General features: G+C 32.0%; 1 protein-coding gene across 1 annotated transcript in view; it reads right to left on the bottom strand.

Annotated features, from left to right (window-relative positions):
- LOC127724376 (protein downstream neighbor of son homolog) overlaps positions 1–25,565 on the bottom strand; it is a 31,575-nt gene that overhangs the window by 4,119 nt on the left and 1,891 nt on the right. Inside the window, exons 2-8 of the mRNA XM_052231332.1 lie at positions 23,702–23,839; positions 22,388–22,576; positions 14,681–14,790; positions 13,572–13,628; positions 10,681–10,859; positions 2,029–2,125; positions 847–990 (exon numbers count right to left, since the gene is read on the bottom strand). Of these exons, the coding sequence (XP_052087292.1) occupies positions 847–990; positions 2,029–2,125; positions 10,681–10,859; positions 13,572–13,628; positions 14,681–14,790; positions 22,388–22,576; positions 23,702–23,839 (914 nt within the window). The remainder of the gene's footprint in view (positions 1–846; positions 991–2,028; positions 2,126–10,680; positions 10,860–13,571; positions 13,629–14,680; positions 14,791–22,387; positions 22,577–23,701; positions 23,840–25,565) is intronic.

Raw genomic sequence — 25,565 nt, 5'->3', positions numbered from 1 at the left:
AATATCAGGTTGATCAAACTTGACTTGATCTTCTTTTAATAGAGCTTGAAAATGGTGTAATCAATTGTCTATTGTTGAGACCACATTTTGATCTTTTAATGTCCTTTCTGTGTTTTTTTTCTCATAAAGTAACATTACTGTCTCATTAATGTATATTTCAAAACTCCTAAAAGTTATTCATGATATTAATAATGATATTGTCTGTCTCTCAACTCACTAGCGACATATATATTCTGATACTAAAATAACAGTTTTATTTGTAATTTTCCCAATTGTGTTGTATTCCCGATTGTGTCATTTTGACTGAGTGTAGATTCACATAGAGTAAAGCATGCAGAGCAGGAGACGCTCACCCTGTTGACACACCCAGTCTTATTGCTTTTGGAGTTCATGCTAGTTTTTGTTTGTTATCTTGATTTGTCTTGAAGTTCTTAAGGTGGTACATAACACTAGTGGGAGATAACTCTGCGAAAATCAGCTGAATGTTTTAATCACATTCTATTGTTAAGGAAATATTAAGCTTCTCAATGATCAAGATTAGTGTTTGTCAAACTGCTATATATTCAATGAAATTTTTCCGATAAAGTGTGTGGTTCAAGTTTTTTGAAATTTTTATATTTTAGTTAAAGGGTCAAAGTAAATATTTTGTCAAAATTTTATGAAAATTAAACGAGCCAAATTTATTTTAGTCAAGGTGTGTGGTACCACCTTAATCAATTTATGGGATTCCAACATCAGTAAACTACTTTTGCCTTAAACTAATATCCGCTCATGTTTCTCCACCTAAGTTATATAACCGCAAATAATTATTTTTATCTAGAAGTTATGATTTTGACTAAAGGATACATTTTAACTTTGTTTGGATCTAGTGATGGAAAAGATTTCTTGTCCAAGCCTATACTTTCTAACCAGACATGAGCACCTTCATCTGTATCTATTAAATCTTCATCTTCTTCTTCCTCATCTTTAGGGTTGGGTGTACTTTTAGATCTAAAACAATAAAAAAATTTTATACTGTAAATTCAGAAATGATTGTGAGGTTTTATTTATGCGACTGGCTGAGTATCGCAATAATAAGAACTCACGTTCTAATATCTGATACATATATATCTGTATGCAGCTTTTCCTAAAATCACAATTATCAATTTTCACATTTTTGTCCATACTTCAAAAATCACAATAATTAATGCACACAATAATTTCTGAATGTATGTTGAGTAATATATCACATCATAAAGCATACAGACGGTTATTAACTTTTTACTTTGTTTTTGTTGTTTTAAAATTGTATACATTTGCATTTTTAGGGATATACCATTAATGATGAGGGTGGTTTTTAACCACCCTGACTGCCCATGAGGGTCTTGCACTGTCGGTATACGTCTTGCACAATAGGTATACCATTAAAACTACCAGTCTGCTCTTGTATTCAATAATGTTGTGTGCTAGACATGGAGATAGTAATTACCAATGTTTTGGCCCTTGGTATGACAAGGCTTGGGATCAAACCTTATGTACATCCCACACTTTTGGTGGGATTGCTACATTGAGACTATCAAAGCATTTTTTTTTCTGTTTCATATTTTCTCAAGTTTTTATTTCTTATGTCTATTTCCATTAAAAATTAGATTTTTTCTCTGAAAATTCAAAGGATTTTGGGTAATTTCTTAATAAAATAACAACAATAAAATAGTTTTACTACCTTGGTTGATTATCCATTGGAATATTTTTTTTAAAATAATTATCCACAATGTTCACACTGAAATTGCACATTGTAAGTATTTATCAAACAAACAAACAAATATTTTATTTGCCAATCACCGCGCCAAAAATGAGCAGAATAATTACAATATAATTTCAAACATAATATAAAAGTAAATTAAAAATAGGTTAAACAAAGTACATAACATGATTAATTTTGATTTAATTGATTAATATATAATGTCAAAGTAACTGAAATAGGTAATTTGTTATAATAATAAAAAATATATAATATAACCCATTGTTTGTTATTCTGAACATACGTACTGATCAGCTGCTTCTTGATTTTCTTTTTCAAGTTCTAATACACTTTCATCAGATTTTCTCTTTTTATTTTCTAAAACTGGCATAGAAAACTCAATATCTGAAACATAAAAAATGACAAAATTCAAAATTGATGTTTCTGAGAATGTTAAAAAAAAAAGGAATTGAATTTGTTGAGAAAAATACTTAAAATAATCAATGATAATTTTATTCATCAAATTGTAAGTATTATCCTCTTGTGTGTTTGTGCTTCACTACTGGCCACAATCTATAAACAAGATAAACGTAAGTGCTTTGAAAAGAAATCAATTTTCTGTTACATTAATGATTTTAATTTCAGCAACATGACCTGTGAAAAAAATTATAGATATTTACATACAGCATACAGTATGAAATATTTCAAATATTTTTTCCTCTTCCCAGGATAATCACATGAGAAAAAAAAACAAAGATGACAATTAAAAGTGCTGTATTATATGCTAGTGAAATATTTAAAAAGCTACGTTAATTTATATCAAATACATTTCAACATTATTTGTTAAAAAGAAAATCAACAATTTTTATGATAGTAAACAACAAGGTGATTCTGTTTAGAATCAGATCACTGGTGCCCAGAGAATAACAGTGAAAGAGGAAAATTATTGGTGATTTAGAGACAATATATAATCAAAGCGCGAAAGCGCTGTAAAGGCAGTTAATTACAGGTTGTGTGTATTTTTAGTCCAGTTATATCATTATCTTGCATAGTACAGTGTACTTATCAGAGGTGGCTTTCAGTATTTAAGATTTAGAGTTCTCTAATGATATTGAACAAGTTTTATGAATGTCATATTCTGAGCAATATATGAAGGCGTTTGTTCTCACTTGTTTATGAACTTGTGCATTATGTCCAGTTTGTACCTTTTTTATCTATGTTTATAGTCAAATTAGTTATCAAAGGTACCAGGATTATAATTTAATACACCAGACTCGCGTTTCGTCTACATAAGACTCATCAGTGACGCTCAGATCAAAATAGTTATAAAGCCAAACAAGTACAAAGTTGAAGAGCATTGAGGACCCAAAATTCCAAAAAATTGTGCCAAATGCGGCTAAGGTAATCTATTCCTTGGATAAGAAAATCCTTAGTTTTTTCGAAAAATTCAAAGTTTTGTAACAGAAAGTTTATAAAAATGACCATATAATTGATATTCAAATACTGTTTTAAATAGTTAGGCATTTTCTTTTTAGTAATAAGTAAATGTTATCAACTGTATTTTATTCAACTCTGCAAATGTGGTTTGTTACTGGTAAGTATGGATGATAGTTGTTTCATTGGCAATCATAACACATCTCCTTATTTATATAATGATCTATATTCAACAACCTCAGGTACAAAAAAAATGTATGTAACTAAACTGTGATGGGAAACCTTTGACTTCTTTCTTTTATATAAACTTTTGATTTGGTACCATAGAACTATGTAGAATAAATGTACATTGCAACATGTCAACTCTTTCAATAACAATACTTTTTTAGAAACTATAACTCCAAGCAAAATTATATTTCCAAGTTTAAAGTAATTTATGAATGAAAAAAGGAGTTCTTAATTAAGAAATAAACTGATTCGCTGAGCGCAGCTGGATACACCCGCAGAGGTCCAACCCTGAACAGTTGGGGCAAAAATGGACACAATATTCAAGCTTGATACAGGTCTGTATTTGGATTGTAATTAAATATTTGACATATTATAGTTTCTGAATAAATGTAGTCAAAGAACTTGAAATCGGTTATATGAATTGAATTTATATTCAATTAAAGATTTCTTGCTGTTGTGCAATAAACTGTGCTGTTGCGCTAAACTTAATAAATCTGTTGCCAGACTATAAACAAATAAAGTTCAATTTCTTCTCAATGTCATATTTGAAATTTATGAAAATCTATAGGGAGATTACATCAATAGCTATAAATAATTCACCAGTTTCATGCGAACTGCTTAAAGCATTTTTGAGTTGTTGTCCAACAACAGTGCACATGCTGAAATGTCTCGCCTTCTTTACTAATCACTGATATTATCATGATTATGTTGATAGTCCTTAATATAAAGCTTTATTACAACTGTCACATAAACTTAACATTAACCAAGAAAATTAAACATTGACCAATGAACCATGAAAATGAGGTCAAGGTCAGATGAACCATGCCAGGCAGGCATGCACAGCTAACGATTCTTCCATACAACAAATATAGTTGACCTATTGCTTATAGTTTAAGAAAAACAGACCAAAACACAACTAGATACGCCCGCAGAGGTCCAACCCTGAACAGTTGGGGAAAAATGGACACAATATTCAAGCTTGATTCAGGTCTGAATTTGGATTGTAATTAAATATTTGACATATTATAGGTTTCTGAATAAATGAATCTTGAAATTGGTTATATAAATTGAATATGCAATTAAAGATTTCTTGCTGTTGTGCAATACTTAGTAAACCTGTTGTCAGACTATAAACAAATAAAGTTCAATTAATTCTCAATGTCATATTAGAAATTTATGAAAATAAAAAGGGAGCTTACAACAATAGATATAAACAATTCACCAAAGTTTCATGAGAATTGGTGACAGCATATTTGAGTTATTGTTCGAAAACTGGAAAATCACCCATTTTTTAAATGAATAAAACCCCATAACTCAGAAATGTAAAATGTAAAATTTATAAAATTCTAAAGGGAGCTTACATCAATACATACAAACAATTCACCAAAGTTTCATAAGAATTGCTGAAAGCATTTTAGAGTTTTTGTCCGAAAACTGGAAAATCCCCCCTTTTTTTATGAATAAAACCCTGTAACTCGGAAACGTAAAATCTAAAATTTATAAAAATCGAAAGGGAGCTCATGTCAATAGATATAAACAATTCACCACAATTTCTTGCAAGTTGGTGAAAGCATTCTTGACTTATTGTCCGAAAACTGGAAAATCCCCCTTTTTTTAATGAATAAAACCCCACAACTCGGAAACGTAAAATCTAAATTTTATAAAAAATGAAAGGGAGCTCACGTCAATAGATATAAACACTTCACCAAAGTTTTATGCAAATTGGTAAAAGCATTTTTGAGTTAATGTCCAACATGTTGACGACGGACGGACAGACGGACAGATGGACAACGGTATACCATAATACGTCCCGTAAACGGGCGTATAAAAACTTAACAGAGCAATGAACTGTGAAAATGAGGTCAAGGTCAAATAAAACCTGCGCGACTGACATAAAGATCATAAAATATTTCCATACACCAAATATAGTTGACCTATTGCATATAGTATTAGAAAAAAAGACCAAAACTCAAAATCTTAACTTTGACCACTGAACCATGAAAATGAGGTCAAGGTCAAATGACACCTGCCAGCTAGACATGTACATTTTACAATCATTCCATACACCAAATATAGTAGACCTATTGCATACAGTATAAGAAAAACAGACCAAAACACAAAAACTTAACTATAACCACTGAACCATGAAAATGAGGTCAAGGTCAGATGACACCTGCCAGTTGGACATGCACACCTTACAGTCCTTCCATACACCGAATATACTTGACCTATTGCTTATAGTATTTGAGATATGGACTTGACCACCAAAACTTAACCTTGTTCACTGATCCATGAAATGAGGTCGAGGTCAAGTGAAAACTGTCTGACGGGCATGAGGACCTTGCAAGGTACGCACATACCAAACATAGTTATCCTACTACTTATAATAAGAGAGAATTTAACATTACAAAAAATGTTAACTTTTTTTTCAAGTAGTCACTGAACCATGAAAATGAGGTCAAGGACATTGGACATGTGGCTGACGGAAACTTCGTAACATGAGGCATCCATATACAAAGTATGAAGCATCCAGGTCTTCCACCTTCTAAAATATAAAGCTGTTAAGAGTTAGCTAACGCCGCCGCCGCCACATCACTATCCCTATGTCGAGCTTTCAGCGACAAAAGTCGCAGGCTCGACAAAAACTGGAAAATCCCAATAAAACCCCATAACTCAGAAATGTAAAATCTAAAATTTATAAAATTCTAAAGGGAGCTTACAGATTGATAATTTAGTCTTAGATGCAAGATTTTTATATCAGTTGTTAGTGGTTTTGAACTAGCTGTCAGTAACTACAAGTACTCTCAGATCTGTACTTAGTGTCTTTTTGTTGTTTGGATGTACAACTACCCGACCACGTCCACTTGTATTTGTATTTATCCATCTGATGAGTTAAGCCTCTTTCAACTGATTTTTATAGTTCGTTCTTATATTGTACTGTTACACCACTGTCCCAGGTTAGGGGGAAGGTTGGGATCCCGCTAACATGTTTAACCCCGACACATTCTGTATGTACATGTATGTGCCTGTCCCAAGTCAGGAGCCTGTAATTCAGTGGTTGTCGTTTGTTTATGTGTTGCATATTTGTTATATTCGTTCATTTTTTGTACATAAATTAGGCCGTTAGTTTTCTTGTTTGAATTGTTTTACATTGTCATTTCGGGGCCTTTTATAGCTGACTGTGCGGTATTGGCTTTGCTCATTGTTGAAGGCCATACTGTGACCTATAGCTGTTAATTTCTGTGTCATTTGGTCTCTTGTGGAGAGTTATCTCATTGGCAATCATACCACATCTTCTTTTTTATATTTACATCAACAGATATAAACAATTCACCAAAGTCAAGGTGAGACAACAAAACTTAGTGGTAAGATCTCTGAAATTTTTTACACGGTACAAGTTTTTCTCATTGTTGGAGATTGTACGGTGACAGTAACACCTGTAACTGCTTAAACCCATTTCTTATGCACTTTAGTTCGATAAACTCACTGAATATCATACCACATCTCCTTATTTTTATATGCATTACAATTTACATGTGCATGTAATTATAAATATATATATATCAGAACAAAATTCATTGCGTCACTTTTATTTCTGCATCCTTTGGCACAATACAAGTTCTAAAATTACACAACATAAAACAACTAAATGTTATTTCAGATGAAAGTTTTGTTTCAGTTCCATTCATAGGATTTGTTAGAATTTTGTATGTTTTTTGACAAGTCCAATAATTCGCTCTATGTGCACATGTTAATTGGAGACTTTTCTATCCCGTATAAGAGTTTTGGAACTAATTCTGTTTCTTTTTTTGAAAAAAGTTGGCAAACAAATCTTGCACATTTAAACCTTTGTCTGCCATCACACTGTCACCTGGATGGCTGGATCACATAATTGAACTACATTTTGTATTCTACATCTTTCAACTATTTCATAGTCACTGGTAGAACCAACATATGCATTAGAGACATACATGTAGTTGACTAAACCACCAGGCGTCGAACATACAAGTATTTTCAGTGTTTCTGTTTTTATATGATGAAAAGGTTGCCTGAGCTCTAGGAGCTTTAGTTTTATCACAGGATATTCTGTGCTGTCAATAATAATCCAAGTCGTGGGAAACTTTAATTTGAAGTTGAATGGCGAAAAATGCCTGACTAAACCACTAGATGGCCAAGTGTTAGCCTCACACCACTGTTTAGGCATAAAAACAATCCATGTATACACAATATTCTTAACACTAGATTCAATCTAGAATCTAGAAAGTTCAAAGTTGGTTGTATAATGCCTCAATTTCATCAAAGTCATAAAAAAACTGATTTTCAACTGACACCCTATCAATTTGAAAATATATGTATCTCAAACAATGTGCTGTTGGACCAAGTGTGGTCAAAACAAATAAAAATTTAGTATACAACTCTAAACTGGTATAAAAATGCATGGCTGTGTCACGTGTCTTCATTTCAAAATTCTCTGCTGAAAACATAGACATTGATGGTGTTTGCGTATATTCCATCTTTGAAGCTCAACATTAGCTCAGCAGTTGGTGGTGGACAGTCATAAATCCTTGCTGCAGTATGAATGACTTCTTCAGGATAACCAACTTTACAATCAAAACTTTCCTCTAGATTTCTACTACAATATTCATCAAGTTTAGTTCTTTTGTTTTCACAGGAAACTGCCTTGATTTTTCTTTTTGCGGACGATTCAGTCTCTTGCTTGGTCCAGGAAAATAGGCTGGGAATGGCAGTAGACTTAAGTCTCTGTATGGTGGGTTTGCGCCCTGAAAAAGGTTATAAAACATTAGTTTTTTGATAATTAAATGAACTTCCATTAGCAATGTATACTTTGTATTACCTGGCGAAATATTAACTAGATTCATTCATTACAATCTGGATAAAACTATGTTTGCCTGATTCAATGTATGTTATGTAAATCCAAAGGACAAACAATGAGAGACTTATGCAACAAACGTACATTGTTTGTACCTAAATAACTATAATATTGATGAGAGCATGTCATTGTTTTGTTCCTGTTAACATTGTCATTGATATTTTTCAAGAAAGTCTATGAGGCATAGCTTATGCATTCCTGTCATTACTACATTAGCATAATTAGTGCTAAAATAATTCTCAGTATGATATACCTCTTGTAAGAAATCATTATAACTGTACATGTAGCAATCACCAAAAAATCTCAAACAGATCACATTGAATCGTAATCCAAAAAATTATGACGTCTTGAATTAACCACCCCCTTTTATTCTAAAACGATAATTGCGGTTGTAAACAGACTTTGGTTTATTCGCATGGCGATTACATATATAACTATATATTTCAAAAAGAAAATAGAGTTTTACCATGAATAGTTTCCTGCACGTAGTCTTTTTCAGTAAAATGTGCCTTGCAAACAACAGCTAATTGAGATGGACTCCACGATGAAATCGTGTTCTCGTCCAATCTGCGTTTGGGCCATGGCGTTGATCCAACTTTTCCTTCTTTTTAAGTCATTTGGAAATGCATGTCCTCCTCTTAAATGACATCCAGGTACACAACAACAAGTACTTGGCATCGTTAATTTAAAATGTAACTGAAATAGTTGCACAGTGCAGAAACCGGAAGTTGAGGAACAGGATCGGCTACCACGGCGCCACCTATTCAGGAACGATAATTTGCTACTTTATATAACTGCGAAATAACAATAACGTTTAATAGACGGGTTCACGTGCATGAACAGAAATGCGCTTTAAATTGTATAATATAATTAATGTTCAGTCGACTCTTAATTATTATATCAACGACTGAAATGATTTATAAACATCTAGATTGCAGATAACACTCGAAATTAACCCGAGCTCTTTCCACACGGAATTCAAATAATTCTAGTTTGTCAATCGGTTGACTGCTTATAATGCAAAATACAAATATATCAAAAGTTTTTAAAACTAACAAAACACAATGATCGTTTCTCTATTTCCCAATGTAAATGAAATGAAACAAAAAACATTTTATATCACAATAAGAAGAGGAGAGAATTCAACATTTCCGGATCTACTTGGAGCCTAATGACCCCCCACGTAGATAAGTTGGATATCGCGGAAGGAAGGATTAACCCGGCAACTAGAAAGGCATTAAAGCACTGCCTTTAAAAATAAGAACATGTGGTATGGTTGCCAATACAATAAGACAACTCTCCTACAGAAATCAAATGACATAGAAGTTAACAACTATTGGTCACTCTAAGGCCTTCAACAATGATCAAAACCCATACTGCATAGTAAGCTATATAACTTATTTAATAATTTAATAATATCCATTTCACATTTTTAATATCAAGAGGAAAATTTCAGAGTGAAGGAGTCACAATCACTATGCAAATCTTCACTTTGAGTGATTAATAACTTTTTGTACATAAAGATAATAATCATCTGCAGAATAAACATAAATATCACATGAATCTCAAAATGTGTTTCTATTGGTGAATGTATTTTAGTAGATTCTTTAACCTGTATATCAATCACAATGTATATAAAAAGTCAGAGCAATATGTTTTTTCTCCTGAAAGTTTACATATTTTATGCTGGTAGTTGTAATACTGTTAACTTATTCATTTGCATGGATACATTTTTTTGGATTAAGCACTTTCTAGCTAACTTTATTTTGTACTCTCAAAAAAAAATTCATAGGAGAGAATATTAGTTTGATTTATTGGGAGTTATTTTGCTGTACAGAAAAGTTTTGTGAATAAATCAATCGCAAAAAGAAGTTGGTTTACAGTATGGGTAATTCAAAACATATCTGATTTTGAAAGGCCAGGAAAGAACTTGATATTTTAATTTTCTAATTCAGCAAATAAAAAACTTAAAACTGTAAGTAAACTGACAAAAAGAAACCCCCACCTTACAGAATTGATTATCTCCCCTTTAACATGTTGGACCTGCTTTAATTCCTTTTATGCACATTATCATTAGTCAGTGTTTTACCAGTGTTTTAAGTTTTATCTACATAATATATAACAGCCATAAGAAGGAGTTGCACTTACAAAGCAATTGGATTTACAGAAGTACAGACAGACTGATTTGCAGGGTGTAAATACTGACAGTATCAAAATGATTTCAGCTGCATACAAATTTTACCGAGTGGTAAAATGACTTGGAAGCATGATTTGGTCTTGCTTCAGATGTGAAAGTTCTGCCAAAATTGAGTTTTTGTTGGTTTTTTTTTTTAATATTTCCAGCCATGAAATATATAAATATGCATCCAGAATATTTGTTATGTCTACAATATATGAGAATACATACCTTCATTCTTCAGTGATTCTCTCAATCCTCTTGTAGTTGGTGTGAGAAAAGCACACATAGAGGAACTTCCAGCAATTCCCTTAGCTCTAAACAATACTGAAAATTGATGTGTGCATACATAAAAATATGGACATTGCTGAGCTCTCATTTGGTGAAAAGCTGAAGAAAAACTCTCTGTCCTGAAAACAACAGAATAAGATCATAAATAGTTGAATACTTCTTGTTCATTTGCTAGCCACATCTGGGGGTATCATAATAAAGAATAACTAGAACACACCCGCGAAATCGCAGGGATTTAAAGCTTAGTTGAAAGTATGTAAACTGTTGTAGGATGAATTTTTGGAAAATATTTTATGTCTGGAGAATTGCAGAAAAGGTATCAAAAGTCATAGGTACTTGGACACAGGACAATTTTTTTAAGCCCTCTCCCTTTTTTCCAATGTCCGTTTTTTTTTCCTGTTAAATTCCATTATTCAGTTCGCGTTTCTGTATACTATGAACATATGTATATTATAAATAAAGTGTATTTGCTATTACCTATCAATTCCAAGTTTCTTCTCCACAGCGATCACTGCTATATTTATATAAAGAGAGACTTTATATATTATAGTAGTAAAATCGTAGTATACATGCAGATAAACGCGAAAGTAATTGTCCTGTCCCCGAGTACTTTTGAAAATTATGTGTAAGTTCCAAGTTTCTTCTCCACGGCGTTCACTGCTATATTATATAGAGAGACTTTATATATTATAGTAGTAAAATCATAGTATACATGTAGATAAACGCGAAAGTAATTGTCCTGTCCCCCAGTTCTTTTGAAAATTATGTGTAAGTTTAAAACCGGAAGTCTTGTATGACTTAAAAGTCGGTCTGATTACGGAAACAATATCCCGACGCCTTTATTTTTTTGTTTTTCTCCCTAAATAACCCAAACTGAATAATCATAAGAATGTATGACAAATGCGACTATGCATGGTACCTATAGGACACAGAGGCATGATGATAAATTTATTGTGGAGGAAGAGAAGCGACACACAAAATGAGGTCTTCTCGTTTAATAGTATAGATGTTATCATGAACACTCACAGTTATTGAAGCAAGCTCTTAAAATACTCAACCTACTGATTTACTCTTTACATCTTGATGTAAATAGAGTACATTTCATGTAGCAATAATTCATAAACAGCACATTTCTTTCATTTGAAACACTTTAATCTCTCATTCCTTTCTTGATAAACCAATATTGTATTGGCCACACTTAAAAATATTTTGGTTTGCCCAAACCCTACCCAAAGGTCGAGACAGTGGGTAGGTAGGAAGGTAGGTAGGTAGGTAGGTAGGTAGGCATTTTCTTCTTTTTTCGGCAAAGAGAAATTGAAGTGTCAGATGTTATTTAGTTTTCATTGATGTAAGAAGATGTGGTATGAGTGCCAACGAGACAACTCTCCATCCAAGTCACAATTTGTAAAAGTAAACCATTATAGATCAAAGTACGGCCTTCAACACAGAGCCTTGGCTCACAACGAACCACAAGCTATAAAGGGCCCCAAAAATGACTAGTGTAAAACCATTCAAACAGGAAAACCAACGGTCTAATCTATATCAAAGACGAGAAACGATAAACACTTATGAACCACATCAACAAATGACAACCACTGAACAACAGGTTCCTGACTTAGGACAGGTGCAAACAAATGCAGCGGGTTTAAACGTTTTAATAGGCGCCAACCTTCACTCTACCTGAAACAATAGTGTAACATCACAACATAGAAAGACACACTATAAAATATCAATTGAAATGGCTTAACTCAATCAAAAGACATATTAACAAAAACAAGTGAACATACACTGAACGAATAAATTTGATCTATGACACAATAATAGGCATGCCTATCTGATTTAAAAAAAACTTTTTCACATCAGATCAATAAAAGATTTTGAGTAGGCAGCTATTTTCTGGGTAGGTAGGGTTAGGGCAAACAAACATATTCTTTTTTATGGCCTTAGTAGAAAAGTCATATGATTGATTTTTACAAGTTCCATGATTCCATGTGAAAAAACACTTGTAAATATACAGGAAATTTAACAATTTTTCCAATTATAAAGGGATTTAACTCGAGAATAATTAAAGTTACACCACTAAAAGTCAAAGTTGATCTGTGTTTGGTGCTAATATAAGTTTGAAAACATTTTGTTGAGGCAAACTAAATTTAGGGTTCAGAAAAGGAAATTTATTAATTATCCATTTATAAAGGGATGTAACTCGCGAGCTGTGAAAGTGGTGCAACACAAATTTGAACTTGATCTGTGTTTTGTTGGAGGTAATAAGCATTGTGTTTAAGTTTCATAACATTTAGTTGAGGCATTTTAAAGTTATAGAACTGATATTAATACTTTGACATACAAACAACAGACGGACAAGGGTAAACCTTAGTGCCCCCTTTGTCTATAGTTAGCAGCAGGTGCGTACAAATAAATTGGAAAATGTCTATAGTTAGCAGCAGGGGCAAATACATATTAATAAATAGGAAATACGTATTACTTCTAAGTTTAAATAACCTCAAAATTTCTTGTAAGGTCATGAAGGTATTAACAAAATTTTGGCTTGATTATATCATAAACATACTTTCTTACTAGTTAAATGGATGGAAACAAATTATAACAAAGTGACACATCATATTTGTGAAGTCATGAAAATATCGTAAAATGAATTCACAATATACATTACAATATGTATTAACACAATTGTCAACGTTTATATATATATGAGAAAAAAACATCTGGTGAACAAAAGGAAATTTCTCTTGGATATAATTATTTGGATGTTTTGTCTGTATTTATATTTAATGGCTTTCAAATACAGATACAATATGAATTTTAAATACACCTACCATTCATTCTGAAGTGATTTCTGAACATCATCTTGTAACAAATCTATTGATGACCTTCTAAAAATAAAAATTAAAGACTGTTCAAGTTACTAACATGCATCACCAGACTTTTACGAAAATCCTGGGCATCATCCCTTCACAAACATAACTTCATAATGTATGAATTTTCTATATTGCAATTTCATGTATTCAGTCTGCTACCCGTTGCAACTCAGTACTGGTGCTTATAAAAGTGGTCTAATAATAACCTGCATTGATCAAAGGTGTGACATGAAGTCTTGAATGCTTTAAATGTACAATTCTTATACATCTAAGTATAACAATGCACAATTACATCCCTATAAACACATTTAATATCTGATTAAAGTAAAGACAAATGGACTGTTGTTCAAGGTGTAAGTTGTCATTGAAGTTTACAAAACTATAGTATTCCTTATCCCCATCTTTGAACAGATCTGTCATGTCATTTCATTTTGTAATACAATGTATTAGAATTTGCACATTTTTCACATATACCTTTGAAAATGAATTAGATTTTTCATTCGATATTTTTTACAAAATTTTGACATTTTATTTGAGTGTTTCTGTGAGTGGATAGCAAGTGAAAATGACACCTTCCACCTCGGCTGTGCATGCAGATCGCAGTGTATTATTACTTCAAATATAAATTTAATGTTAGTGTTTAATGCTACTTTCAGCAGTATTAGCTATAAAATGCCAGATTGCTGGGAGAGAAAAACAATCTTTAGGAGGAAAACTGAAATTCATAATTAATTAAAATTGGAGTTGTAGGCACCTACCACATGCAGGGTTTTGAACTCACAACCTCAGTATTCATTGGCTTGTAATACAGTGATAAACTACTAAGTAGCTCTGCCACCAAGGCCCCAATTATAAAGCTTGTTATTTGGGATATTATTTTCCAGAACACATTTTAAATTTTTAAAAAGACAATATTTTTAATAATGTGTCAAAATATATTCACTGTATACTTTCTCAAACCAGAAACAAATTCTGGATTGTTGCTTGTGTTTTTTTTTTTTTTTCATTGCATTTTTTTTTTTACTGGTAAATATATATGATAACTTTATCTTTCTGATTGTATTTACTTGATATTATTGTCTGGCACTATTCTTGGGAACATTTTCATCCATGGAAAGTTTGGATAAATCCAGTAAAGACAGCAGCTCTGGAACTCTGACTTGTCATTGCCAGTAACCTGAAATATCAAAATAAATAAGTACTGTGGATTCATTATCATTCTTGGGATACCTATTTTCATGGATTTTGTTTAAATGTTGAACGAAGAACAACTTTCCTTCAGGCTTGTAGTATGCAGACATTGGCAAAACCATGAAATCAAATATCCGCAAAAAATTGGTACCCATGAAAATAAATGATCCACAGTATGACACAAAACAAACAAAATATAAATCTGAATTGATCATGTTGGTGCTTCATCATGTTTATGATTATTCTGAAATTACATGCATATGTCATGTCAGTCTAATCAAAGTAGTACAAGTTACAACATCAAAAATAAAAATCAAACAAAATCTAAGTTAATAACCTATGTTGTGTCATGTGTGGCAGCAGGGACAGTCTATACCAACGGGACTGGTCACTAATAACAATGTCTATACAAATGTGCAGACAGAACTGTGTCGTCACTGATATCACGTGACTTATAGCAAATCATCTCACATTTACGCAGTGTTCTTCATATCTATATGTTCAAGTTTTATGAAGTAACATTTTTATGAAATTTTATGCATTTGATCGTTGCAAAATGCTGTTTTTGAAAAGATTTCTCGGATAGTTTTTAAAATGTAGACCTTTGAACTTTGAGGTATTTTGTTTATAGTTAATTTCGTGTGGCCACCCTCTTGTTAAATATGTACCCCCTTTTGCATGACTGGAGTGTTCTTTAAAACGAGATGTCTCAGTTTAATAATTTAACATTCTTTTAAAATCTTATATTTTTGTCATGGTAAATGGTTATTAATCAGATTTGTATGATTTAAAAAGAAATTATTAAATGACTATGTACTTAGAAATATGCAAATAACTACCAGCTTCATATATCAGAGACATGAAACTTAGTAAATAGTTTAGCTTTACACGGGAGGCTCAGTTATTTAATAAAATCAATAGTGACCAGTCCCATTAGTATAGACTGTCCCTGGTGGCAGGGTTCATATTACTGAATCTATTTCTGTGTAGTGTTCTGTGCACTTATATTTTGTGTTTTAACTTTTTTTATTCGAGCATCACTGACGAGTCTTAAAGTTGTAGATGAATTGTGTGTCTCGGTTACAAAATTTTAAGCCCTGTATTTATGATGAGTTCATTTGCTAGTCTGTTTGGGTTTTTTTATTTTGCTATGGTGTTGTCTGTCTTTCAAAAATTTTTTTTTTATTCAAATTTGCTTTTTCTTCATGTACGTCCATAAATTAAATTATCTCCCCTTAAAAATCACAAAAGAGAGAATTTTTTAAATCTTCATATTGGTAAATATGAAATGCAAAGACATTCCTTCAGAAGTAATAGCCATTATAGCATGACCTCCACTTAAAATGTCAACATCATATCCTACATGTAGTTTAAATAAATCCATGCATTCAATCATTTCCCATTTACAAGATGTCATCATTCCAGCACAACCGCATATGGCAATTTACTTTTGTATTATTAAAGTTTTATTGATAATTGAAATCAATTTAAAGAAATTGCCAAAAGAAGAAGGAGGAGAACTTCAAAGATGTGGGGTTTGAAGTGATAACCTGACCTCAATTCTTATTTTGCTTTCAGAAAATACATGAATATGCTTGGTTTTTCTATGAATGTCTGAATTATGATTGATTCACATGTATTTTATGCATTAACTTCTTATATACCAGAGGCACCTTTACAATTCACTGCTGCACACTGCTGATTAGATAGCTACTGCAGATGCTTTGCAAGTTAACTACCAGAGACAAATTGCAGTGAGAGAATATTTACAGCTGTGTTATGAGTGCTCTAATTAAATGTTCAATTAATCAGTAATCATGGTAATTATTGTATAGAATTTAAAAATAAAACAAATACAAAATCAATTTGTTTCTTTTCTTTTTAAAGATGACCTAAACAGACGTGGAAAGTTTTCAAATTATTTGTCCATGTTTGGCTTCTTCATCCTCCAAAGACTCGCAATTCAGATACGACAAACTTTTATCAATTCCCATACTTCAAACTTCACTTTCGTCAATTTCAGATTGTGTAAATCCTTAACTTTCGCTGTCCGATTAAAAAAATGAAGCCCAAACATCAGTCATTCTTTCAAACACATTCCCAATGTGTGTAATATTGATCATAATTTAATGTAAACACATACCTTTTAATATGAGTTGAACAGTCAAGGATATAACTCTATAGGGTTATTAGAGAAAAATAACATATGTTTGTTATTGTGGACTAAAAAATCAAAGACCTGTGATAACATATGTATGTTACATGTTTCAAAGGGACAATATACATCATTAGTTTTGTTAAAATGTATACAGGTTCTATTGATATTACTATTGTCTTTATGTATACTTAACTATAGAAAGATATAACAGTTCATATTTTGACAATCATGCATAGTACACCTATGTTATTACAGAAAAAATTGGCCTGTAATAACTAAAGGGTGTTATTACAGCTTCTCTATATCACTCCAAAGCATTTGCTCAGACATACATCATGCTTAATTACAATTTATTTTAATTCATTGTAAGAAATAATGACCAGAGCATGTAATGAGGTTCTGCGCAAGTTTCCCAGTAATTCCCAAGTGTCTCATATAATAAGTTACATGCCTTTAATAACTAAGCCTTGTTATTACAACTAAGTTAATCACTTAAAAGTCTTGTCTCATTGATTTACCATGGTTAATGATAAGTGTATTAATTTAATTCAAAAATTAGTTATCAAGGCTATGCATTTAGTTTCTGCGCAAAGTTTCCACAGTTCCCTAGAGCCCACTAGAAATTAAAATGTTGATCATTTATTTTACAAATAACAAACATATGTTATTACAGATTTAGAAAATTTTAGGTTTAAAGAGTAGACAACTCATAAAAATATCTGTAATAACACATGCAAGTTATTTCCTGTAATAACCCTATAGAGTTATATCCCTGACTGTTGAAAGATTATTCATTTGTAAAACCAAATTTAATTGGTTCATTTCCGGATTCCCCAACAGTTTGTGAATTCTATAGAATTTTAACAGTGGTATATTTTACAGGTGTGTGCATGTGTTTGCTTACAGCAAGAATATCAGTCAATGTGAATACACACATTTCATCACAAAGCGGATTTATCAGTCATTTGGAACAGAACGATGATAGAAACCATGTATATGGGCAATAATTTGGTATTCAGCCTTTGGTTTCTTTTTGTATCTTTTTTTTTAAGTTCTAAAACTTTAACTTTTATTCTGTGGGTTGTGTTGGTGTGAGAATAGTTTTAATGGAACAAGTGGGTTTTTCGAGCAAAAATTAATCCATTGTGATTCACCGTTTTCGTGACAGGAAACCAAACAGGAAACAAAACTTTATTTTTTTATTTTGCACAATTTATTTCAAAAGACATAAATGAACACAATTACTAGTGTTACTTGCTTCATGTTAATATTTAAAATCTATTTTCAATGTTAAATTCAGGATTTTTTTAAATGCGACAGGAAACCATAAGAAACCGAAAGCATTTTTATTTAGTTTTATTTTATTGGAAAATCAGCTTTAAATAATCTGAACAGTAAACTTTTTCTTGATAATGTTACTTATAACTTTGGTTTTTAAATTTAGGACTGTTTTTGAATATAGAAACAAGGGTGTCACTAATATAAATTATTTTTTGGGCGCCAACTGATTTTGACTACCAATGTATTTTCTCTTGCTTTTTGTTATAATTCTTATACACTTTTATATGTAGCACATGTGCCTATTAACCCTTAGAAACCCAATGCAGTGTGCTAGCTAGCTCTGTAACACAATTGCATGGTTTACACTTTGTGCTTATGCGTCACTAACCAGAAAATTCAAGCACTACATATAAAATGGGAGATCTAGCTAGTGCTACTTATCTTATATAATGTACTTTTCTATAAAGGGCTGTTCCAGAACTGAATGTATGGGGGTGTTGGGAGGCACTTTCTCAGCTCTCACTTTTGATTCAATTGGAAAGATGCAGGACATTTTAAATTTCTAAACTTTATTGAACACAAAACAAAAAGCGTGATCCAACAAACATATTAATGTTTGGAACATCCAATATGTTAGTGATAAAAAGAAAATTGAGAATGGAAATGGGGAATATGTCAAAGAGACAACAACACGACCAAAGAGCAGACAACAGCCGAAGTCCACCAATGCGTCTTCAATGCAGCGAGAAAATCCCTTACCCGGAGGTGGTCCTCAGCTGGCCCCTAAATAAAATTGTGTGCTAGTTCAGTGAAAATGGATGTCACACTAAACTCCAAAACATATAAATGAACTAAAATTAAAAAACATACAAGACTAACAAAAGCCAGAGGCTCCTGACTTGGGACAGGCGCAAAAATGCAGCAGGGTTAAACATGTTTTGTGAGATCTCAACCCTCCCCCTATACCTCAAGTCAATGTAGAAAAAAGAAACACATAGCAATACGCACAGCAAAACTCAGTTTAAAAGAAGTCCAAGTCCGATGTCAGAATAGGTAACAAAAGAAACTAAGCAAAATGACAATGATACATAAATGAACAAAGGACTACTAGCAGTTACTGACATGCCAGCTCCAAACCTCAATTAAACTGATTGAAAGATTAGGTCTTCATCATATGAAAATCAAGTACAATCCCTCCCATTAGGGGTTTAGTATCATACCATCATAAAATATATGAGAAGAACATAACCTGTATCATGCCAACAACTGGTTTTAGAATAAATGTGTTTATTTCCGATGCAAAGACCCTATGATTGAATCAATATTAATACCAAAATATGCCATCCTTAATGATTTTGATGTCCATTTTATCCACAGTATAAGTAGTATCTTGTAACGTCCACCCTGTCCCTTGCTTTTTGTAAAATTGCATGTTTTTATATAGATTAGACTGTTGGTTTTCCCGTTTGAATGGTTTAATACTAGTAATTTTTGGGGCCCTTTATAGCTTGCTGTTCAGTGTGAGCCAAGGCTCCGCATTGAAGACTGTACTTTGACCTATATTGGTTTACTTTAATAAATTTTGACTTGGATGGAGAGTTGTCTCATTGGCACTCATACCACATCTTCTTATATCCAATAAAAGTTTGAATTGTTTTACATTTGTGATTTCAGGACCTTTTATAGCTGACTATGTGGTATGGGCTTTACTCATTGTTGAAAGCCGTACGGTGACCTATAGCTCAGCTGTAAATTGCTGTGTCATTTGGTCTCTTGTGGAGAGTTGTCTAATTGGCAATCATACCACATCTTCTTTTTTATATAGACAAGATTTCATAAACAAAACATTATTTTGCGGGTGTATAGAAATTCAATGAAATCCTATAATTGTTCACACCCATTCATTACAACTGCTGGAAAATTACAATTAAGTACCATGGATTACAGAAATATAACCAAAAACCTGATATACCAAAAAGAATAGCCCGGTTTATTTCACTCAATTTCTTTCCAAAATTTGTGACCACAAATATATAAATCTGATTAAAAAAAATTCTGGTAAGTTGTTATTGGGCTCGTTTCTCTAAAGGTCACAAGTTTGATTGTAACTTCTTATCATTCAATACAAATTATGACCGATCTTCAAAGTCACAAGTCCTTAGATTAAACAGAACCCTAGTTCCTTTCAGCAAGGGCAACTGTAAAAAGCTTATTTTATATGTCAACATTAAAGTGACATGTTATTTCATGCAATGTTTTGTCATGTCAAATTTGATATAGGTGAACATATTTTCAAAGCAAAATGTTACTTTTAAGTTGAAAGAAAACTGTTTTGATATATTGCCCATGCAGGCAGTGAACCGTCACTACTTACCTGAAGGGAAATAACACTTTTGAAAAGCTATGAAATTGTGACACATACAAATGAACTGGATACAACATTGGCGGTTTCCTTGTATTGATTTACTACTGGCATACTTATGCATTTAGATTTGCATCTCTGGTTAAAATCTGTCTTAAATGTAATAGTATTACTATAAAACTCCTAAAAATGTGTTTGTTTTGAAAAAAAATAGTGCAATTTATTCAGAAATTTCCACATTTTCTTAATTGATACAGGATACCATAATCGTTGTATCTTGATGTTTTAGCCAAAAAATGTAATAATTGGTTTTGAAATTCCAGTTTTATACAATTAATTCCAATGTCAAATTCCTATTAATCCAGTAAAGTAAAAAACTTTTAACTTGGAACTAAAATCTTATAGTAGGCATCATGTGATATTTGTGACCTGTACACCATCTACATGGTTTCCACATGTTAACCTTCTTCAGTGGGCTAAAATCGGTAAAGTACATCCTTTTAAGTCATGCATGGTAAAAGTTTACTTCTCCTTTGACAATATTATTACATTTTTGAAAAGTGTTTGCTGAATATTATTAAAATTAAAAAAAAATAAATTGTGACAAAGATACAAATTCTATACATTCCAAGTGTAACGGTATATCAACTTGTATTTTTTTTTAAATTATCTTCATTTACCTAAAATATCAAGTACAATTTACTGCTAAAGCAAAATCAATTCAACGAGCATCGGCAGAATAATATGAGACGTAATGTTGAATGAATTCTCTTAGGAATCTTTTCATCGTTATCCGGAAACAAAGTGTGTTGTAACGTCCCTCGAATAAGAAATCGATTTTGCCAAATAATAGGGCATTTATTTTCACTCAGATAGTATGTAACGTTATGCATGTAGGAAAAATGATAGACCCCCGTCGCGATCTCTTTGAAAATTGTATTTTCCTTTTTAAACAATATGAAAACAGTCTACAGAATGTGCTTGCTACTATCCTGTTGGAAACAAAAACGATGTTTAGACCTAATATTTCATATACCCGGCCGTAAGCGCTTAATCACATGTTCGCCACATGTTTCACGTATGACCGGAAATGATTTGGACTGAACGACAAAAACAATTTTAATAAATAAAAAGTAAATAACTGGACTTCTTTTTCGTGTGAAATGTAACGCATAACGATAAAGTCATTTTCTAACTTAATTATTGCGAAGAACAAAACTAGAATGTAAATAATCACTGATTTACCTGTTTGAACATCTCGCGAGAGTTCATATTTGCATATTGTTATGAAGAATTCATTTACAATAAAGCAGACTACACCATCTAAAATTTGCGTTACGAAATCGGAAACCAAAGTAACGCTACTTTTCTTACACCTGCTACAAAAACAGTTATAGTTCTCTGCAATTTCTTCTGACTATTCTTTTTGATCGATGTTCTTTATTTTTTGAAAGCAAAAGTTACGATTTTGCAGGCGATGATTATCTTTAAATCGGGCAGCGTTACGCACTTTGGATGCGAAAATAACGCTAAGAAACGACATACAAAAGTGGCCGAATAATCTTAAATATATGTTTATTTCAAGTTCTCTCTAGGGGAGATTAGAAAGCACCTATATTTTAATAGAAATAATAGCATTTGATGGTGGACCAACAACTTCTCTCAACAAAATACAATATTTTATCACTTTTCTATCGTTATCTGAAGCGGTCCCAATACCAAATTATTGCCCATATATCCATCAGTGGTAGATAAAGAGTAATGGGAAAAGATCCCATTTACCTGTTTTTGTCCAGTTGTAAACTGTGTTACACCAACTGACTCCTCCATTGTCTTCAGCTGTGTACACCAGGTCAGTGGGGTTGATGACACCACTCTCATTTTGACCTTTAAACTCCAGTCTACTGGAAAAGTTGATGTACAGACTGGTTCTTCTTTCTTTACTTCTATCTTACTGACAGGTACAGGTTGCTTATATGAAAAAGACACATTTGATTTGATAAAGACTTGTAGTGATTCTTGAATTCTTCAGTACAAAAGGTGATTCAAATAAAAATTACTCATGGTGGTGAATTTTCAGTGAATGCTGATGAATTTCTCTGAAATATTTTTTTGTAATTGCATACTTAAAAAAGTGTATTAAATAATCAAGTTAGTACATATATTTATATGTTTGTTATACTGCACAGCTTGGGTGACCCTTCTGGACTCTAAATATATATATATAGATATAAGATGTGGTATGAGTGCAAATGAAACCACTCTCCATCCAAGTCACAATTTGTAAAAGTAAACCATTATAGGTCAAAGTACGGCCTTCAACACGGAGCCTTGGCTCACACTGAACAGCAAGCTATAAAGGGCCCCAAAAAATAACTTGTGTAAAACCATTCAAACACGAAAACCAACGGTCTAATCTATATAAAAAACGAGAAACGAGAAACACTTATGAACCACATCAACAAACAACAACCACTGAACGATAACCAACTTCAGGTTAAAATCAATCTTAGTGTACATTTGTATACCAATCTGATGGTCAATAAGTGTTTTTACATCAACTTACATAACATGTTACAGAAAACATTTAAAAGAAGTACAATTCTATATATGACAATGCCGATGCACAGTTCAACGGAGATTTCTTTTGAACATGTTGAAAGAAATATGCCTTTGACTGTTTAGTTTATTAACTTTTTAACTTTTTTAGGTTTTCTCCATATCTGATACTTTTAGAATAATTTCTTTTAATTGACTCAACAATAGTGCACACACTGATATGTCTCACCTTTTTTTACTGATCATGATTGAATTTATATGGAAAATCTAAAGAAAATGTTATAGAAACAAGTATTACATAAAATTAACATTATCAATGGTCTATGTAAATGATGTCAAAGTCAGATGAACCCTGTCAGACAGATACGCCCTATAATCATTGCATACACCAAATATAGTAAATCTATTTGCTTATAGTATCTGAGAATCAGATTTAAACATAAAAAATTAACATTGACTAATGAACCATGAAAATGAGGTCAACCCTGCAAGAAAGAAATTACTTATTCCTGCTATCAGTTATACTGTAATAAGCACCTTTTTTTTGTTTGCACTGAAAATCTTTTCAATGAAAGCAAATTGAGACTGACTGTCCTCTTCATCTCGTAGAAAAACAGGAGTTGGTGTCTTCTCTATTTCAATACTTTTCTCTGCTGACAATGTGCTTGTATTATCCTAGAAATAAAATGATATTTGTTCATTAACATATACTACATGTACTATGTTTATAAATTATCAATGGTTTTAAAATACAAGGGTGAAATTATAGGTTTCAATCTCATCACAGGGTGATTTCCCTGGGATAAGATCGTTAAAGATGTGGCAAAATCCTCCTCAAGTTTGAAAGTCTACAGATAAAATTATTTTTTGACTATTTTCTAAAGCAAAATCACTGATGTTAGCTTATGACTTCATCGCATGCTATTCTACTGGACTGAGAAAAGTCATTTTAGTCGCTTTCTAGTAGCTTGTGTTGAAAAATTATCACACGGACAAATTTATGATAATAGCAATAAACATAAATTCTGATTGTTTTTTTTTAGCATCATTATTCAAGAAGAATCTCCATCAAAATATATCTCTCAATAGCCAGATATAAACTCATACCCACAAAACATATTACAATTTCAATGTAGCTTTACACATTGACATCTCCTTCCATGATAGAGTAGGGAGAAGTGAAATTCCATTAAATTCCATTACCGTTTTCCTGTTAATCTCTAAGGAAATTGGTTTATATATGCAAAAAAAAATTTACTTGCAGTGTTTTTATATGATTTGTACAAAATGTATAAATTCTAAATAAAAAAATTTGGACAATATAGTTATTTATTTATCAGTCATTCCATTTGTACTGTCAATTTGAATTTCAGTTTAAATAAAATTTGTTGCTTGCCTAGTGATATTATCATACTGATTCATGCATTAATCTCATGTGCATCTGCCTCAATTTATTTTTATAAATCCAGAAAAATATGGATTGCAGTTTATCTGATGACTTTTAAATGACTGTGCAATTTAATATATATCACCACTTGTCACAAGTTTGTAAATCATTATTTATTGAATATCCAGCATTTGTCCAGGACATCATGTCAGTTGTAAATTCAGATTCTCTTTAAAGATTGTAAGCCTAGAAATGAAGATATCTGTCAATCGCATATTAATTAACCAATAAAGAGCTAATTTTTATCATTTTTTTTATAAAAGATATCTCCCTTATTAACAAATTGGTTGTGAAAAACCCACCACTCACAAGCTGGCAAGTTTGCAATCACATTATCCATCAGCTGTCTTTCTCCTTTTATATTTCAATTTTTATTCAATGAATATAAAAAAATCACCCATTAAATTCATATCCTTAACCTACCGAACAGTACAACTGATCGACTCGTAATAAATAAAAATAGAACAAATCAGCTGAGTCATTACGCAACATCCTCAAATGAAAATCATCGTAAAATGATAACACGAACAGACGCTAAGTTTCCTGTTTTAATAGTTTTGAATGTTAAATTCGAGGATGTTCTAAGTCGCTGTTGTATTTATTTCTTTTAATCGTCGACAGTATTAGTCCTTTGTCGTTTCAAAAATTTCGATTTTCCTTGTCAGTCGCCATTTTTGTTTACCTGTGCGACTTGTAAATAACAAGTTGTCTCCCTTATACCGATTTTGTTAGCTATTTGACTTTGCTATAAAGTCAGTCGGCCGGGGAGTTTTAGCAATTTTCAAAATTCTTTGGTGACTTAAATGGTCATTTCGCCAGCAAGATTATGGCCTGAATATATATCGGTTCTCAGGTTCATATAAATGAATTAACACTTTTGGTATTTAGCTGAATCTGGTCTTTGAATGACCTTAGATCTGTCTCCGAATAACCTTCTGACGTCAAGCAAAAATC

The sequence above is a fragment of the Mytilus californianus genome, unplaced genomic scaffold (assembly GCF_021869535.1).
Source record: "Mytilus californianus isolate M0D057914Y unplaced genomic scaffold, xbMytCali1.0.p SCAF_14, whole genome shotgun sequence".
Lineage (NCBI taxonomy): Eukaryota > Metazoa > Mollusca > Bivalvia > Mytilida > Mytilidae > Mytilus > Mytilus californianus.
The sequence above is the reverse complement of the archived record's forward strand: the minus strand, read 5'-3'. Positions and strand labels throughout refer to the sequence as shown.